We start from the raw sequence: 19609 nt of genomic DNA, 5'->3' as shown, positions 1-19609 counted from the left end.
AGCCAACACTTTTTTAAACTGCATCAAACACACAAGATTTTTTTTTTAAAAGGAGGGAGCTGTGGCCCAAAGAATAAAATCAAGTTGACAGTTAATGTCTTTGAGTGACTGAGGTTTATGCAAACGCTTCTGATCTTGATAATTAAAGAGTGTTTGTATGGAGGTGCACAGCTCCACGTCTCTTTTTAAAGGATGTTTACTGTCTCCAAAGCATGAGATGGTGGCAGCCTGAGGGGCTGCCTGCTTTCTTTTCCCTCGCTCTGTATCCATCTTGTGCTAAATACACACTAAACACACACACGCACATGCACAAATACAAACTCTACACACTGTACTGACACATACAAACAAAAAAACCCCACACAAGAAAGACTCGGCGCTTTCACAGACATCAGCCTCTCAATTAGCTTCTGCACTCATTTCTCCTCCTTGGAAGACAATTATTTTTCAGCTGGATGCTTTTTCTTTGTTTATTGTGAGCAGACCAAAGCCTTATCAGCAGCTAATCACTGCATGTCAAATTCAGAGACTTACTGCAGTCACTTTAAAAAAAAAAAAAAAGAAAAAAAAAAGGATTCAGTGAATAATCTTCTAAAGTTCAGATTGCCATTTCAGATTTGGACAATCACCAATTTCTTTTAGATGCTCAAATCTGTCTAACAGCCAGAGAGAAGATCAGCATTTGTTTGATATAATTTGTTGTGACATGTTAATTGCATCTACTTGTAATTCTCTCTAATTGATGTTTGATATGTCTCAGGAAATTAGGCCAACTAGATAACAGTGCAAATATTATTAATCCTCCCCGCCTTTCTCTTCCCATGGCAGGTCTGATGAATTCACAACAGCTAAAAGTGTAATGTGTCAACGTGCTGTGCAGCTATGCTCCGTATTCCCAGGGCTGCCAGGCTGACAAATCTAAGGTTACAAGCATACCACTGTATATTCAAAACACACTCAGAAACGCTGCAGAGGGCCAGACAAGACTAACCTGAGCAATTTTCACTGAGTTCTGGGTAGAACCACCAGCATGGTATTCGACTTTGTTCCTCTTGACGAGTTCTTCAAACCTAAAAAAAAGAGAGAAGAACAAGAGTTGCGACAAATGACGACATTAAAGATTAATCACAGACGGATTTACACCAGACCACCTGGTGATAAAAAAAAATGAAGGAAAAAAACACCTGTAACATGGGTTAACAACAGGTTTCTCAACACTTGCCGCATTACAACATGTGTAGGAGGGATGAGAAATTGTATTTCATAAGTGCCACAAATTAGTCAATACAAAATCCAGTGGCAGACCTTGTACAGGTACAAATGAAGAACACCTATAGTCATAAAAGGGTGTGAAAATGTGAAATACCTCAGAGAAATTGGATAGATACAGACATCCATTATCTTCACAAGATGCATTCTAGTAACCTTGTTATGGCAGTATGTTGTTGCAGCACCAAAAACAACAAATGCATCAGTTTCACCCTTTAACATCAAGCTTATTGTTATAACAAGATGTTTTTATGCTATTATGACATCCAAACTATGACCAAGAAACAATACAGGAATTACTTTGTTATAATGTATGACCTTTCACCCTGTAACATGAAAAAAATGCATTACAATGTGATAAGTTATATTATTATGACACATAACATTTAATATTATGACATGATGCCTTAGCTTATATTGCTATAATGTAAAACTCAGGTTTGAATGAGGAAAAGGCTTGTGTAGAATGGATAAATTGAAGAAAATTGCTTTTTAAATTTTTTTTAAACTAAATTTGATTAATTTGTTCATTATGCTTGAGTTGAATATGTGAGAATATCAATTTCCATCTATTTACTAACTCTCTGTGGTATTATAATAAATTTGTCATGTTACAAAGAACATGAAAAGTTTCATAAAGTAACAAAACTATCTAAAAAGATATAAAAATATCAGGATTGATCTTGTTCAAACAATATAGGCCAGATTGTCATGCTATAACTGGAAATGCTTCATGTTAGAGAGAATTTTCTTATCATAATGTCACAAGTTTACAGGTTGTAATGAAACCTATACCTCATTATAACAACAAACTTTTCATGCTACAACATGATACAATGAGCTGTCACTATAAAAATATCCTATTTTCCACTTAACACAAGACAGAAAGAAAAATTAACCCAGTGAGTCTCGAATGTAATCTCGGCCTGGCTAAGAGATCATGCTAAGAACTAATGCTAGCATCACAATTTGTAAACATGATAACTATTAAACATATCTTTGTATGGCTATATAGCATACTAACTAGTTTGTTGTCACTATGCACAGTAGATAGGGCAGCTACCATGGCAACAAACTCTAATTGCATTTTTAGGTAAAAAAAAAAAATCTATTTTAAATGGTAGTGAAACATACTCTGAATATATTAAGTCCATTCACTATCTCTCAGACTATTCACGTTGTCCCAGAAGAACTCAAGCACTCTCCCACAACTAACAATAAATGTGTTCCTCTAATTATTTTACACAGGATGTTCTTTAACCACTACAGCTACAAAAATAATACTGCTTTTATATAATTTAATGCTTGTCCTGGGTTCAACTAGCATTTTTAGCTACTTCAAGCATTGATCTTATAGATTTAGCTATTTAAATTTCTCATCTGCTACTTTTAGGCAACTATGTTTGCCGTCTATCACTTTTGGCGAACTATGTCAGGTGTTAATCTGTCAGTTTGGCCATTTGTTTTAAATATTTAGCAATAAATTTTAGGTAACTAAAACTGGGAGCCATTGGGTTAAGTTAGCGATTCCCAGTTAGCGATATAAGCACTCCAGCATGGAACGATTGGCTCAACTCATCTGAAAAATAACAAATTATAAATTGGTTAAAGAATTGAGTGGGCATGAATAGATTTGAGGAGAAAAGTGAACAGTTGAGTAAAAATCGGTGCAGTAGTATGGCTTAAGAGTTGAATTTGTTGAAAGCTGAAAGTGGTAGATAATAAAATAAACCTAATAAAGAAATTGCCGCACTGACCTAAACACCGAGAGTTAAACTGAATGAAAACATATTTTAACAATGTCCACAGTGTTAACTAAGAACCCATTTAAATTGAGTTCAAATGACCATATTTGTCCGTAACTGAGACGTTGATGTAAAGGATCTTGAGTCAAACTGACAATCTTGTAAAGATTCATCAGATAGAAAAAGCGGTTTGAAGCCACTAAGTTAATTTGTCTCAGTAAAGAAGAACAGTAAGTAAACTTTAAATATAATAGGCTTTAAAGTTGAATGTATTTTTACTGTCCTTCAACTGTGGCATCCCAGGTGCAAGTTGTTCATATAAACTGCTACAAAGCAAAAAGAGGAAGGAAAAAAACACATCTAGTAAACGGTGGATTTTGTTAAATGGGATACTTGACCACAAATGTTGCTGGAGTTGAAAAGAGGCAGTTGGGGTCGAAATGTCAGCTTGACAAATGCAAAAGAGGAACATTCTTTGCACATGATTCTAGTTAGCCATACAGTATTAAAGCAAGATGAGCAGTGAAAGATATTTCTGTGGAACTTGAACCCTTTCCTCAAAGGGATACAACAAATAAAAGAAACTATTCATCTTTAACTTGGCAGATAGGGGCGACTATTTTGTGTTTCATGGTTGATGTTTTCAGAGCAATTAGAACAACAGGTTTTACAGCTTTCTCATGTTTATAAACCTGATAGCCAAATAACTTGTTTAGGGAGAGACCACATCTGATTAAGTGTTTGATGTCTGAACCATACAGCAAAGTTTAGAAATGTCTGTAACAGACTAAACACAATGAGTCAAGAAAACAGACATTACATTGGGGAATGCGGAGTAAACAATTGCTGAGTTTTCAAACATAAACCGCAGGAACACCCTTGGGTCCGCAGTGAAATACTGAAGGCAGTTCTATCATTTCTGTATTTTTCCCATCATACTGCCATTTCAAACATCAATAGCTTCCATGCTTAGGTGGAACGTGATGCAAAGCTGAGCTACGCTGCGAGATAGAGCCTTTATCTCAGAGGCTGAGAACATGAATAATGTGTATTCTCCACATCGTTCACACAAACAGCCTCCCAGGGGGCCGGCTATATAAACGTGTCCACCCCGCTAAGGTAATTGACCTTACTGCAGTCACGATGATACGCCATATTAAGAGGTCCTCTGCCTTTTTTTCCCCCTCCCTCAACTGTACACAGTTGTGGGTGTATTTACATCATGGATGGAAAAAAATCCAATAACATGCTAAATAGTTTAAGGTGCACCATACTATTCCCATTGGCGTTGTGTGCAATTCCACCTTAAATTAACTGAGAAAGAGGAGTTGTTGAGAAAATGCTGGGGTGTAATCCCAAGGGGCAGCAGTTATGTAAAGGCTGTGCTGCACATTTCCACCGCATTTTAGGATTTAAAAAACAAACATGCTTTCAGGGGAGGTCAAAGGTTGCATGTTTTGTAGGAGCAAGCTTGAATTTCAAGGTTGAGCGTAGAAAATATGTTGTGTCTATTGTACGTACTCGCCACAGACAGGAGTAATTTGTATGCAAAATGCATCATGGCTTACCAACATATGTCAGCCAGAGGTGTTCAATACTGCAGCACAACCTGGTTTAACTAGGCATGGCTGAATTTTGAGCGAGTGTGAAAGTAACCTTTACTGCTTCAAAGAAAGTCTACATATCATGTCTCAAGGCAAGGGGTCTACCCAGGGCAGAATGTTCCTAATAAAGAAAAAAAACTTTCCATGCAAGTGGAAAATATGCTAACCGGGAAAAAAAAAATCCTTCCTGAGACACCTGTTATGACTCCTTGACAAAAGAAGAATTTGAGCACTGTGGGTGTTTATAACATGAAGGCAGCCGAGGGACTCCAGAACCCATTTCAAATAGACACACAGCTTCTGAGGATTTCAGCGTTTTTTTTTTTTTTCTTGCTAGAAGTATTTGCTCCACCTTTCAGTGCAGACAGCATGGGGCCCTGCTCTTGGACGCCTCGAAAATCCCATCCGAAAAGGAGCAGCTGCCTCGAGACCTTTACACCCTCAAACATCATGTGATCCCATAGTAGTGACACCGTAAACGGCCCCCTTGGCCATTTAGGGAGAGAAAATCCCTTTCCATCTACTGCAGTCTAAGCTCACTCGGCGATGGGAGGGAGCAGAGAAAAAGAAATTGTTTTGAACAAAATGTCCTCAGCCAGTAACCTCTGCTTTTAAAGCCCGCTGGTGTTGTTCTATGGAAGAGCAATTCCAACTATGCCATGCATTCCACTAATGTATGGTCACTGTGACTTATATAACATGTGTTTTACAAGAGGCTGCCGATGACACTCTGGTTAAACACCACTCTTAACTAAAGGCACTGTGCAATTTTTCAATTTCATACCTTCCAATTTGAGACTAATAGAGGCACTTATTTTTTCAGCTTAAATCAAATCATATTCAAATTAGAGGAATTAGGCTACTGAATACAATATTTGTATTCAGGGGATATGAGAGTCCTCCTCGACGACTAATACCTCTACATCTCCTCGGCTTAACACGTTCAAATTGTTGGGGCAGATCACACAAGTAAGGAACATCGTGTTGTTTACATTCCTGGGAATGGAGCCCCCACCGTTGTTTCCCATCAAGGGAAATATGAGAGCTTCCAAAGTACTTTGAGTGTTCTCTACCCCAAGTGACTCATGAGTTCCTCTCTCACCTCCCCAAAAACAAGCCAAGTAGATTATTTACATGAGGCAATAATTCAAGATTTGCTCCTCTAAGTCTCTTACATGGAGGGCAAGGCGAGCCCATTTACCCAATCCCTCTTCATTCGCCTTTGATGTTAGCCTATCTCGATAAGACGGGATGAGTGCCCTAAAATCCCCGTCGAGTGATTTCACAGGAAGAACAAGTCTCTGTTAATCAATGGCTAGATTGGATCTGGATTCTCGGGAGTGGTCCGCCTGAAAGTCCTCCCGAGTGTTTGAGTGCACACCAGGGTAATTCATCGTTAATGATCACCGCGGCACCCACTCTCCTACGCGCCGTTCGTCCTTATTTAATTGCCTCGTTCACGTTTAAACAGCTTACAAATCACAAGGACAGGCAGGGAAACATGATCAAACGGCCCCTATCGCTAATCAGGGGAGGGCAAGGGAAGAAGTGAGAGGACTGGGGCTTCTTTGCTGCTCTCCTTGGGGATTAGGAAGGAGGAGGGCTGTACAGGAACAGTAAATTATCTCTGCTTCAACTATAGCAGGCAGGTACATTTAAACAGGCAGATCCATCTTCTCTCTGGCTCTGACAGAGGCAGAGAGGGGCCAATGCAGCTAAAAGGCTTCAGTAATCCCTGTTTCAACACGGGCATCTGGAGTGGAGACAGGTTCCACCATTGATTAGATTCCCCAATCAGTGTGTGCATCCTACACCAGCCTTCCTTGGCAGTCTGGAGGCAGTACAAGGCCTGATGCACAGTAATTGTTTCCATAGGTCAGGCAGAGGAAAAACAGCTCGGGGACGTGATGAAAGGGAGATGGAAAGGGTGAGGAATATTGTTGTTTTTCCCCCCAATTAAATTGTTTGTCAAACCCTTCACAAAGGGTTACGCAGTTTATCTGTTTAAAATCAATACGCTCGTCTCAGTGTGAAAGCTTGTCCCGACACAAGACAGGCCCATTAATTATTCTGTTCTGTGTGCTATCGCCGGGCTGCTCAAGGTTGAGCCTTATCTTTTCTTATTTCAAATCAATAATTATCTTCTACCATGCTTGCGCTCCCTCTCAGAAATAGATGTGCTTTTCATTCAATGCCTGTAGAGTCTCTCTCTCTCCCTCTCTCTGTAGCAACCGGTGAGGAACGCAGAATGAATAGGACATTCTTATCAGTGGAACATTAGGGCAGGATGGGAATAGATGGCGAAGAATGAGGCGCATAAAAGTACTGAACACAAATGAGTCATGATTCAAACAGCGAGCGAGGCCTTGTTCCCGTCCTCTGACATCTTCTAATAGACTACAGTAAGGGATGAATGTTGATTTGCACAAAAGCATTACGATATCGCCATCGTTCAGGTATCTCAATACATTTGGATAAATCCCTATTCAACTGAGGGAAAAAAAAAAACGCTTCTGTACGGGAAAAAAAATGCCATGACTCCAGCTGCAATGAGCCTCTTTTTTTTTTGCATTATAGACTGGATGCACAATTAATGACTGCACAATTACATGGTCATAATGGGTGAGTAATTGCATTAGAATCCAGAAACAACAAATGTGCATCCCTTTAATAATCGGCCGATCCAGCAGCAGCAACAGCCCATTTGTTGGCATTAACTGAGGACTGCTGTTTGTACTTAATTAGGCTGCACTCAAGGATTAGGCGGTGGGGGCAAAATCTGGTCATGGAGGATGAGTTCATATTATTTCCTCTAAAATGTCACAGGTTTTTGGCTTCGCGCTGCAGAGGGTGGCGTTGTTTGTCACACTGTACTGTGTGGATGTGGGAAAAGGAGTGTGAGAGTGTATGTGTGCGAGGATATGAAAGAGAGAGAAAGAGGGACACATTGTGGGAGAGGAGTGGGAAGAGGGAGTGTGTAAGCAAGGATGGGGCTTCTGGTGTTCTCTTGAGGATTGAGATTTGAAGCCCGAGCACAAAGCCTTTGAGACATTCCCCTTATCTTGGAGGTTGATACCGGGATCTCGGTGATTCAGAGCGCTCCGTGTGAATAATTCCACCAACACCCCCTGCTGTGGGGACCATATGGCCCAGTGTGAACTTTAAACACGAGGGGAGTGTTGCTGTTCACCAGTCCGGCCTCCCATCTCTACCCCCGCACAGGCGAAGGTGTAGAGAAATGATCAGCACAGATAGTACACTAACTAGCCTACACGTATAAGGGCTGCTGCCATCAGTGGCTTTTCCTGTGTGGCTGCTGGGGATCAAAGATGACTAAAAATAGCCCTGAGCATGCTTTTCTGAACTGAACATGCTGTATGTACTGGCTGAGACGCCCACATTTTAATTATAAAACGCTCTTTAAAAAGGGGCAGTTGGAGGGAGAGGAGGAGGACGAGGAAGGGGGGGAGAAGCGCCCACATGCACAGAGATGTAGATTATGTTTGTTACACCCCCTTTGACTTGTGATGTTTCCTTCTGGCACCACCTGCTGGCAGCTGCCATCAACAAGAGAGAAGGAGCTCCGGCGAGGACGAGCCTTAATTATGATTGCATCAGCCATCTCTCATGATGCAGCATGTATGCTTTAAATGCAGAGAAATCACCCTCAATTACTGAACCTGTTTCATCAAAAAAAAGGGGAGAGTACAACAGAACAGGGAGATATGTTGTCTTTTTTGTATAATTCACAAGGTCTAGATCCACATTTCTTACAGTTGAGTACAGCTGTGGTGAGCTCGTCAGATTTATGCGGCGCCCCAAATCGTCAGATTGGTGCCTATCAATAAAACATCAAGAGCAGCACGGCTGGCGGCTGAACATGTTTCTGATGTCTCAATTACCAGTTGAGTGCCATTAATCTCTGCTCTCTCTCTTTGGCTCAGAGGTCGGCTGATGGATGCAGGCCCGTGACCTTCGTCCTCGTCGGCAGGGGGGGAGCCGGATGCACTGACCCCCCAGTGGCCAGCAGAGGTGAGTTTAAGTACTGTAGTACACCACTCAGCCTCAGCAACAGACAAGGGAGCTGGGAGATAAAAGAAGGAGAGGAGGGTGTGTGTGTGTGTGTGTGTGGGGGGGGGGGGGGGGGGGGTGGCGGCTGTAATGTGTCTACACACTCAGTCAAGCATGAGTACATCCAGTGAAGTGGCACCATGGCAAGCACATGCAGCTTCTGCACGCATGCTTGCATGTGAGCATGCACGAGGTACTGTCTCTCCTGAGATAGCTCCGCTGGGGGTTTCTAGCACTCGTGATTCGCTTCATTATATATTAAAAACGTTAACAAACTAATAAATAAATAAATAACATAGAAGAAGAAGAGGAGAAGAGTCAAGTGTGTTTACAGAGTAGAATCTATCACACACACACACACACACACACACACACACACACACACACACAAACCCAGGAGCCGGAGTGTTTAGCATGTACTCAGTGAGAGAGGCCTTTGTTGTTTTCTTCCCAGTAAGCAGATTGAGCTGCATGGCAGCAGCAGGGGTGTGTAAGATGTACACAGACAGCGGGGTGTGTGAGTGGAGAGGCACCTCCACTGATCTCCTGTGTCGTGTGATGATGTGTGTGTGATGTGTGTCTCAATCCAGCGCTGATCCCCCTGAGTCAGCCCTGTCAGTGATATGAGCCTCCCTCCCACCCTCCCTCGCTCTCTTTCTCCCCCCTTCTTTCTCTCTTTTCCTTCGCCATCCGGAATGCTAATAACAGCCAGCCACTAACGCTGCAGCCCTGAATTATTCATGCAGCAGAGGGTCACACGGCATAATGAGGAGTTTACTCTCATTCTGGATGCGATTGTGACGCTGCTAATCTGCATTTAGCACAGAGAAACAGAGAAAAGGAGGGAGCGAGGGAGAGGGGGGAGTACAGAGAGGGAGGAGGAGAGAGGATGAGCACTGATGAACTTAATTGCTGTGAGCAAACAACCTCTGAAAAGAGTCACGCCATCATCCAGAGATGAGAAAGTAAACAATTAATTATCATTGGACAGAGGGAGCCATAAAACAAATGTTTGAACAGCACTAATATTCAGTAGCCAGCTGATTTTTCCCCCCTTCTGAGGTGACAATACACTCACTGTAACAATGACTCACTCATTTGACACACTAATAATTATTAGCTCTAATATGATACGGTTAACAAGCCCAAGAGGGTTTGGGGAGATGGTATATTATGAAACGCTGCATGTGCTAAACAACCTATAATGCCTAGTTATCCAGGAATAAAATGTCTATTTGTCCACATTATAATCTCCTGCAGAAAGAGGCGTGTTTTCATTATGTTGACATGTTGTTTCCTATAGAGACTCCTAGGGGGTAAAAACAGCAGGCTAATGTTGCCCCCTGCTGGACAGACTAGGCGTTAACCCTGTTGCTGCAATTCAATATTGAGAAAAGTAACAGGAAAGGGGTGAAAAGGTTAAAATCAAATGCTTACCAGCTGCTACTTTGACAATTTCTTAAAGATTTAAAATAAAATACAAAATGCTAACAATATAAAGTAAATGGCGCAGCATCGATATGAATAACACAACTTTACTTCGGCTAGAGTATAGTTATATTATATTACATACATTACATATCTGTGACCATCATAAAAAAAACACTAAAAACTCCCTGCCTTGGAGCTTATATTTCAAGCCACATGATGGCAGCAGTAACTGCAACAAGACACTGAACTAAATCTGACAAAATCACCCAATGAAACACAGAATTCAACACGTCTCAGCAGGCAGGCAGGAAGTTAAACACAATACTTTGGTTAGTTGGTTTCCTCCCATGCCTCGATATCAAAACGCCCAAATCAGCTTCTGAAAAACCAGCATCGGGCCCTTTCAACTGCAGCTCGCTAATCACAGTTTAAATTCGAGCCACTACAGTACAAGACCCGTACATTTACTGCAATGTGACCCGCTAACCACCACGCTGTATGCTGTGAATTAAACACACCTACTGAGAAGCAGCAGCTGTCCTGCATGGAGGACAGAGTGAAATAAATAATAATCATTAATTATTCAATAAGTTTGATCATTTAATTGGTTAAAAGTGCCAGAAAATATAAGTCGATGTGTTCAAATTAGTTGCTTGTCTAATTAACAGTTCGATTAAACATAAACTCAATTTACTATCATCAGAAAAAAATTGTTAAGAAAATATTTTGAGAGGTCACAACCACGAATCATACGACTGACACAAATAATAATGCTATTTATCTATTAATCTTGATTATTTGATTGATTAAAAATGGCAGAAAACTTAAGTGGAAGTCTTGACATTACTTGTTTTGTCCAATAAAGAGTTCAAAACAAAAAGACATGTATTTTATGACCATGGAGGATTCAGAAAACTAATATTCACATTTAAGAAGTTGCAACATGAAGACTAAAGGTTTATTCTGCAAAATTTCTGCAATTGAAATATAATGTTATTAAATGTAAGACACAAATTAAATGGTTATCTTGGTTATATGTGTTTGTTTTCCTCTCTCACTCATAAAATGCTGATTTTGGTTTTTATGTGGGTTTTTTGTATTCTATAAGGCCTTACTGCAGCTACTGGTCCTGGAATATGTGATATGAGTTGAGATGTTTCTGTTCTGTTTCATTCTCACGACACATTTGATGTTAATTAATGTTGGCTTGTCATTTGGTGTTTTTACTGTTTTTCAATTAAACTACTAAATGGATAAAAAAAATGCAAATAATCACCAGAATTTTCAAGCTCCTCAACCCCAAGGTGACGTCTTCAGAGTGTTTCTTTTGTCTTGTCCACAGCTATGAATCCTAAAATCTGTGAGAAGCCTATGCTTATCATTTTAGAAGCTGGAAACAGTGATGTTTGGAATGGATCAGGAAAAAAAATGCTAAACTACTCATCAGTTATCAAAACTGTTGTTGGTTATGTTACATCAATCAAATATTTCCGCGCCTGTTTTTGTTTTAAAAAGCTAAATGAAAATTCCCCAGTCACTACAAACAGGGATGTAGATGGTTTCTACTGTACAGCAGGCAATTTCTCAGCCACAACAGGATTATATGGGCTCTGCTGTGACTAGATAATTGAATTCAGGCATGGCCACAGTGCACTGCATCCAATGATCTCTCTCCCACCAGGGTGATGGGAAAAAAATGAATCCTGTTACACTCTGTAGATTCAGTGGCACAACAATAGTGTTAGTTGACTGGACTCGTAAGTCTATTGAGGCCTTTTTAGTAATGAAGTTATTTGTCACAACCCTTCAGCCAAGTTCTTTTTTCTTCTTCTTCTTCAATGACTTTGTGAAAGACCTCTTTGCACATCATGCTGCATAATTTATGCTTTTACTCACCAAACAACATGAAGAGGACACTGTTGCTCATATTACAGCATATAAAGTTTTTAAAAACCCGTGCTGCTTTAAGTTAAAAGGCAATGTGACAAATACACTGCATGTTTATTGAGTTATAAATTGACGGACAATGATGGCGGGCCTGCTGCTGTGTCTAGCATTAGTGGGGACGTGCATTGAAGTGCATTGTGTTGGGAATTAACCACCAAAGCTGCATGTTAATCCTGGCCTGACCTTGTGCAGAATGTGGAGAGAACAGTGTCTGTGGGGCTAAAGATAACACCGCTGCCTTTGTGCTGAAGGAGAACAACGCTGCTGATGATGCTGCTTTGTGCCGCTGCTGCCGCCCAAGGTCACATGTGTCCTTTTGTCAAGTAACAAGACCTGACAAGGTAGCCTATTGTAAGGTACAGACGATCTGATGTACTGATGTGTTTTTATACTCTATATGCAGTATTCTGCTGCTTCTTAGTGTTGTAATTACTGCACTGTAACTTTCTTTGAATTTACACACAAGGCACCGTCTCACAACCTAAAAACTAAGTAAGTACATCAAAAACATCTCACCCAACTTTGCACCAAACTTCCTGGAAGCAATGTCGAGAAAATTTGGTTGGCAAAAAGCAACAGTTCTACATTCAACATTAAGGATTTAATAGCTTTTAAGGTAAGGCAGTAATATTGATTATTCATAAAAATGTATACATGTTCACACTACTGGTGTCTCTTTGTTTGTTAGTAAAACAAGTAAAACCATTTGGCTCAACTTTTTGCTTTATGATAATGACTTTAATGCCACTGTTGCTTTCCTTAAATGCTCAGTTAATGCAAATAGAGATAATCCAGACTGACCGAAGTTGAAACCCTCTCAACCTCAAAACCTGCTGGTAGGTTTAAAAAGGTGGTGTTTTTCTTTAAATTGACAGAATTATACCATTTGGCACAGCCAGAAACTGTAAAAAAAATTTCAACTTTTTGAGATCCTCATCCATCATTTATCTTTTAATCTGAAAAACTAACCAAATCTAAGCTTAAAATTGTGATTTAAAAAAAAAAAATCAAAATCATTTTATTCTACGGGTCTCATTTAATAAATTCCCAATAATAAACAGTGTGGTCAATTCAGATTTAGTTAAATACCTAAAAATTTCTGTGCTGCTTCTTACAATGGTGATGCCATTATTGACTCAGCTAGAACCCACAGTCAAGTGATAAAAATTGAGATTTTTCTGCTTAACTGTACTGAACTGCAGGCAGTGTTTACACAATGCAGAGAGGAGACAAGTATGCAGACAAATTAAAAATGATGAAGTAAAGCATTTATAGTATGTAGAGCCACTGTGCTTTTCCAGTATTGGTATATGCACTTGCAAAATATGCAAAATAAATATTTCAATTTAAATTAAACAGTTTTTTTTTATTATTATGGCATTGCAACTTTCATAATGCACAGTTAATATTTTTGAGTTCTCTTTACTTCTAGCCATGGCTGTGCTGTTTCCATGGAGGTGCAAGACTTTATATTGCAGTGAGAAATGAGCCCTCAGACAGTAAAATTGTCACAGGAGCAACAAATACCCATGGCTTGGGGTTCAGAGGGCAAAACAAAAAGAGCCACTGGATTGAATTGGGTTGTTTTTTTAAAGTGAAAAAGCAGCACTTGTTCCTCCTTTACCACCACTGATGTGCCCTAAGCCACGTACTTAAAGGTAACAAACAAAAATGTGCTGCAGCACCCCAAATGTACACAGTGCAGGTTTTAAAATTGTTGAAGGGATGCATTCAACACGTTTGTTACACCCCAGGGATACGCACAATGACTATGAACATAAGTTTTGTTAGGCACCGTTAACAGTAAACTGCTTGAATGGAGCTGCTCAGTGTCCAGCAGATGAGAATGCAGTTATCACATCCAACAGATACAACTGGACAGCTTAGAGGTGTGAATGTGCAAGAGAAGGAAGCAATGAATTCCTCTAAAGGAGCATTAGGTCACAGTGGGGGAACCCTGGTTAAAAAAAGCCTAAAGAAATGATTTGTTGCACTCTTGTAAGAGCGGACTACGTGGAAGTGTGTAATCTGGCAACAGGCTGTGTCTGAATATTACATATAGTGTCTGATAAGCTCCAAAACAAGCAAACTGAGTGGAGTTTTGGGTCATTTCACTGGCTGCAGCAATACAATCGCCCATATTTGACCAAATAAAATGCTGAGAAATTGTTCCTAAAGCTCTGAAACTCTAGCATCAGTGCCATTGTTTGTGTTGTCTTTAATGTAAAAGGAAGTTTTAATGAAATGTGGTGAAAAACCCAACTACACACAAAGGAGCAACTAAGTGTTTGGTGCAAAACTAAATCCAATAACTGCATTTTTGAGAATCTTATCAAGAAAGAAAGTTCCAAACTGGGTGTGAAATGTGGCAAATAAAACTCACAAAAACCTAATGAAGCAGTTAATAACTCAGACATTTTTCTATTACTACCAAGTGGATTATTAAAAATCATGCAATCATAATTTTAAACAAACAAAACATTCTCAAAGTCAATTATATAAGGAAAGCACACATTAAATATTTACATATTCTCAATGTGGAATATTTGATCTGCCTATCCATGTGAAAACGGTTTAATCCTTCTAATTTCAAAGAAAACTCAAACAACTCCCACTCACCATCACGTGACTTACAGATGGAGCACTTTTTATATCTGCACTAAAATTAACATGGAGAAATTCCCTGCAAAGAAGCCGTCTGCGAACAGAAGGGAAGAGGCAGGTTTTAGCTAATCTTTCTGTTTTTGTTTACTTCCATTCCTAAAAAAACTGCAGGGCTATGTTCAGTGATACACAGCCACGTTTTCGAGGAAGGCTATAGGATTACTGCTGAATGCAGTGTGAAGGAGGCGGGCCTGGAAAAGGAAGGGGCATGCTTACTAAAACCATCTCTAAATAAACGACTAATATCAATAATAATTTACCTAGTTCAACACGTAGCTTAAATACCTGTAGAAATCTCCCATTTACCACAAGGTAGTAAAATCAATTTAGCACACTTTGGCACTGATTTGGGATTGGAAAAACGTGGCCATGTGGAGTTGTGAGGCTCCCAGTTCCCCCGGCTTGATTTATGACTTGGCTATTTTGAGCGTAGCTTACAGTGTCAGGATGGGAGTAGTAGGGTATGAATGACCAGTGTATCCCTTATTTGGTTTGACGTCATTTTAACACTGTGCATTATACTGCTGATTGAAGTTTTTTGACTCACAAGGCTTTGTGTTTGTCCTCAGCTAGGATCTGGTCATTCGGCTTCAGGCCAAACCTTTCAGGAAAGAGTAAAAAAATACATGAAAAATGTGTTTTGATCAGAGAAGACACAAAAATAAGACAGCGTAAGTGGAAACAAATGAGCCGTTTAGACTTACTTGTCAAGGAAATCTTTGTCCACAACAGCTGAAATGTCAAGCAAGGGATTTCCCATCCCAAAAAGCATGTTTTCACTGCGGGAAGACAAAAACATATTGTATTATGCGGACTCCCACTAACCAGCACCATCGGAGGAAACAAACACTCTGCTGTGATGCAGAAAATCATCTGTTTTCAATTTGCTGACTAAAATCGCTGAAGGATGAACCAAAGTTTCACTCTGTTACCTGAGCTTCTCTCAGCGGTCAACATGGACACAACACGAGAGAAGACAAAGCTTCAGAAATAACAATTTGTCAACTTATGAGCTTGCAACAGTACAATGAATGGACTTTTATGTTTTTGGGAGAGATCACTCATCAGCTTGCACTACGAAATGTAAAACTGGCAGTAACTGATTTTCACATGAAGATTAGTCAAATGAAAAGTGTGCACAGAAGATTACTTTGCTTCTGATCTCCCCTACAAGCCTGTGTAGCTTATGAGTCATTCAGAAGAAAGCATCCTCAGACTAAATCTGTTGATTCAAAGAAGGAAAATTACACTCAGTATTACCCTTTGACAGAGCCTTTATGGCAGGTTAACCAACTTTCATAGGACACGGACATCAAAAATGCCTGGTTCAGACCAAAAAGAAGAATAAACGTCCTCTTCTTGAACAGCAGTTTGGCCTCATCCATCTCTATTACAGAAGTCAGGCATCAATGTTTTCAATCAACCTATTGAAAGACTGTCAGCACTTTTTTTTTAAAGTCAATCATAACAACAGAACAGCTCACTGTGTAAACACTGGAGGATATTATCATTTTGACCTCACCTTGGTGTTGGCATGATGTCAGAAACCTCAGTAGCTCAAACAGATGATTAAATAGTCAACAGCTTCCTCCTCTGTGTCAGAGCAACGTGCTTTCTACCTACAGTAACTGGAGCGGCACTTTGGCCAACCCTGACTCGCATGTGGAGGAAGTGGGCGGGCCTTAGTGTCACCAGGGCTTACGATTGGCTACACATGTACCAATTACTGTCGAGCTTTCTATGCTGCATTCAGGACCAATGGAAAAGAATCAGAAATAAAGGTGGTCCCCTATTTTTTTATGTACACATATATATATATATATATATATATATATATATATATATATATATATATATATATATATATATATATATATATATATATATATATATATATAAAAAATATATATAAATAAAACTAGGATTTGTTTCTGTGTATGATGTCTTTATTTTTCCACGTGGTATCCATGTGGGGAAAAATTGTGTTTGTAGATTAATGACCAAGAGAGAAGCATCTGTTTATGAAAGTTGGATAGTTTTGAGGGGATTTTTTCAACACTGTAATTACAAAATAAAAGGAAATTTAGGGCCTCCTAATTTAGAGAAAATAAAATTTGGTATGAAGTTCCAAATTGAAAATGGGTTTTTCACAAATTGTTTGGACCCCTATTATATGAGCACTGCCAGCAGTCACAATATAATAGATGTTTTTAAATGTGCTATATAAAAAAAGTTGACTTGAATAGCACAGGCGTACATGCACTACATTTAAATCTGTTATATACAGATTAGTCTGCATTTTGCACGTTTTTTTTCAATTACACATTACTGAAAATTCCATCATGTTTGCAGCAGTATACCAACATCATCTAAGCAAACATTTAGCAGCATCAGAAAATAAACTAGAATTCGTTGGTATTGCTTGTCCTTGACATAATAATATATTATTATAAATTATGATTATATTACAGGGTTTCTGCAGAAATCAGCCAGTCAAATTTAATGCTTTTTAATGCCATTTTAATGCTATACTGTAAAAATTTTAATACCACAACCGTGAACTCAACAAATTACACGGGTTTGTTTTTTGTAAAAGATGATTTTTATATGAAAACTGTCCCTACATTTCACTATTTCTGAATCCAGAAACCACCCCTGACCACCCACGGGAAAAAGAAGCTAATCATTTTTTTTTGACTGGTTTCTGCTATTTACGATGCTATTGAAAGGTTCAGTTTTCCTAAGTCCAGTGAACGCAGCACAGTTTCCTTCACATTATGCAAAATGCATCTGAGTGTGTTTTAATGTCAACAAGACACAGCAGCTCCCTGCACTGCAATGCACATGTTTCTCTAATCATGTCATTCCATCATTCATTATGGACAAAAACACCGAACTGAGAAACTAAACGGCGACTTACCGTCTTCGTTGCAAGACATTTTCACCAGTTTTTTCTGTTTTTACATATTTGCTTTCATTTTTCATTTTTCATATTTCACATTACTGTGTAAGTTTCATTTTTTCAATTTTCTGTATTCCTGACACGTTCAATTTGTCACATTTAGGGGATTTTAAAAAGGAATAAACACGACATTATTACACTTTATATTGAAATATCGTCGTCTTGTGTGACTTCTTAGCTAAGTTTGTTGCTAGCCTGTTAAAAACAACACCTTTTCCGCATTTTACACACCAGCAACCTGGTTTTCCGCGTAAATTTTGGTTAAAAACGACACTTTCGGTCGTTGTGTCCCAGTCATGTGATAAACAGTAGGTCTCCTGCTAGCTGTGGTTTGCGGTTACAACAGAATAATGCGCAAATAGAAGCAAACAGCGGCGTTTTAGCTGGGTGAGCTGTGAGTCGATGTAACGTTCAAAGGTTCGCTGTCCTGCTCCTGCCGCTGACACTTCAACACAACACGGCGCACGTTAGAGTCAATTAGCGGCTAGCTACGGCGGCTAGCTGCGCCGAAAACACAAACGTCGTCGGTTAAATTCGTTACCTTAACGCTGCTTTCCTCCCCAAAGACGTGTTCGCTTCTTCCTGAGACATTTTCTTAATTCTTCTTGAACCAGCACCGGGTGTGTTGAGGCAGCGGAGCCCGAGGAACCGCCGCTAACTGCCGGGGAAGAGTAGCCGCAGCTTCCTTCTGCCTTTAGGTGATGGTGATGAGAGACTTTGGTTACCAGCATGCAGTCTACACACAAATAACGTCCAGAGAAAGAGTCCTGGCAGCTGGTTGCTTTGTCCCGGTAGAGCCAGTGTGCATTAGGCTCGAATACCGAGCAGAAAGATATAGTTATCTCGTCTTATCGCGGTGCTTTTCCCGTTTTTTCCTGCTTCATCCAGAGTTCACAGCCTGGATGTTTCACAGAGACACAATGCATAGTGCTGTTAAATGTGCAAAGTTCATACATGTGCAGCTGCACTGTTCATGCAATACTTAAACTACTGATATTTACATGTGTCACTGTGGGTCATGCACCAAAAAGGTCTCCAGGGGCCTGTCAAGTCACTGTTTCAGTATTACCTGAGCACATTACCTGAGCAAGTTTAAATATTAAGGATGATTCTACTGTATTATATGCAACATAAATTACCTGTCTAACTGAAATGTTACAGTTAAACTCCTACAATAATACATGCAAGATAAATTAATCTAACTTAAATATTATAGTAAATATCCTACAATATCACATGCAAGATAAATTAACCTCTTTAACTTAAATATTAAGCTTAGGACCCTACAATACGATTAATTATGCAAATTTACCTGACTAATTTAACTATATAGATTAAGACCATATGATATCATATATAGTAAGAAATTACCTGTCTAACTTAAAGTCTACTTTAAATATTACAGTGAATATCCTACAATATTACATGTAACAAATAAACCTGTGTAACTTAAATATTAAGCTTAGGACACTACAATACAATTCATTATGCACAGAAGTTGTCACAGTCTGTGTGAATAATTGCACATTTGCTTGGAAACATGCTCCACTAAGACACAAAATCTCAAGGCAAGTCCTGCATTTGGTCTCATCTCAAAATAAAGTTTTAATGCCATTATTTAGCTGAGTCAATGCGTACATTATTTACTTGTGTTTAATTTTACTTTCACAAAGTGAGACGATGTAAAAATGAGAAGTAGAATTGTGTTGGAGGTGTGGTGGTTGGTTTTCCTGTGTGAACTGCACTTTATGGGCAGGTTTACTCGACAGTAACAGGATGCAGGTACAGTTATGCACATTGAAATGGCAGCAAACAAGAGAAATAATGCTTCAATGATATATAAACAGGAATGGCAGCTATCCTTCAGTACATAAATTGTACATATATACAGCCTATGTAAGCATTAGTATACGGCA

The 19609-nt window shown here is 39.4% G+C and overlaps 1 protein-coding gene across 4 annotated transcripts in view; it reads right to left on the bottom strand.

Annotated features, from left to right (window-relative positions):
* Window positions 1-18567, bottom strand: part of adkb (adenosine kinase b) — a 112478-nt gene extending 93911 nt beyond the window's left edge. Inside the window, exons 1-5 of one of the 4 annotated variants that reach the window (XM_035952542.2) lie at window positions 16254-16358; window positions 15992-16118; window positions 15436-15510; window positions 15279-15332; window positions 992-1070 (exon numbers count right to left, since the gene is read on the bottom strand). In XM_035952542.2, coding sequence (XP_035808435.1) covers window positions 992-1070; window positions 15279-15332; window positions 15436-15510; window positions 15992-16116 — 333 coding nt within the window. In that variant the 5' untranslated portion in view covers window positions 16117-16118; window positions 16254-16358. Of the gene's footprint in view, window positions 1-991; window positions 1071-15278; window positions 15333-15435; window positions 15511-15991; window positions 16119-16253; window positions 16378-18234 lie in introns of those variants that run through there. The other 3 variants (XM_035952541.2, XM_023279553.3, XM_023279554.3) reach the window with 3 other exon arrangements.
* Window positions 18568-19609: the final 1042 nt, after the last annotated feature.

Source organism: Amphiprion ocellaris, chromosome 18, assembly GCF_022539595.1.
Source record: "Amphiprion ocellaris isolate individual 3 ecotype Okinawa chromosome 18, ASM2253959v1, whole genome shotgun sequence".
Classification (NCBI taxonomy): Eukaryota; Metazoa; Chordata; class Actinopteri; family Pomacentridae; genus Amphiprion; species Amphiprion ocellaris.
This window is presented reverse-complemented; position numbering and strand designations above follow the sequence as displayed.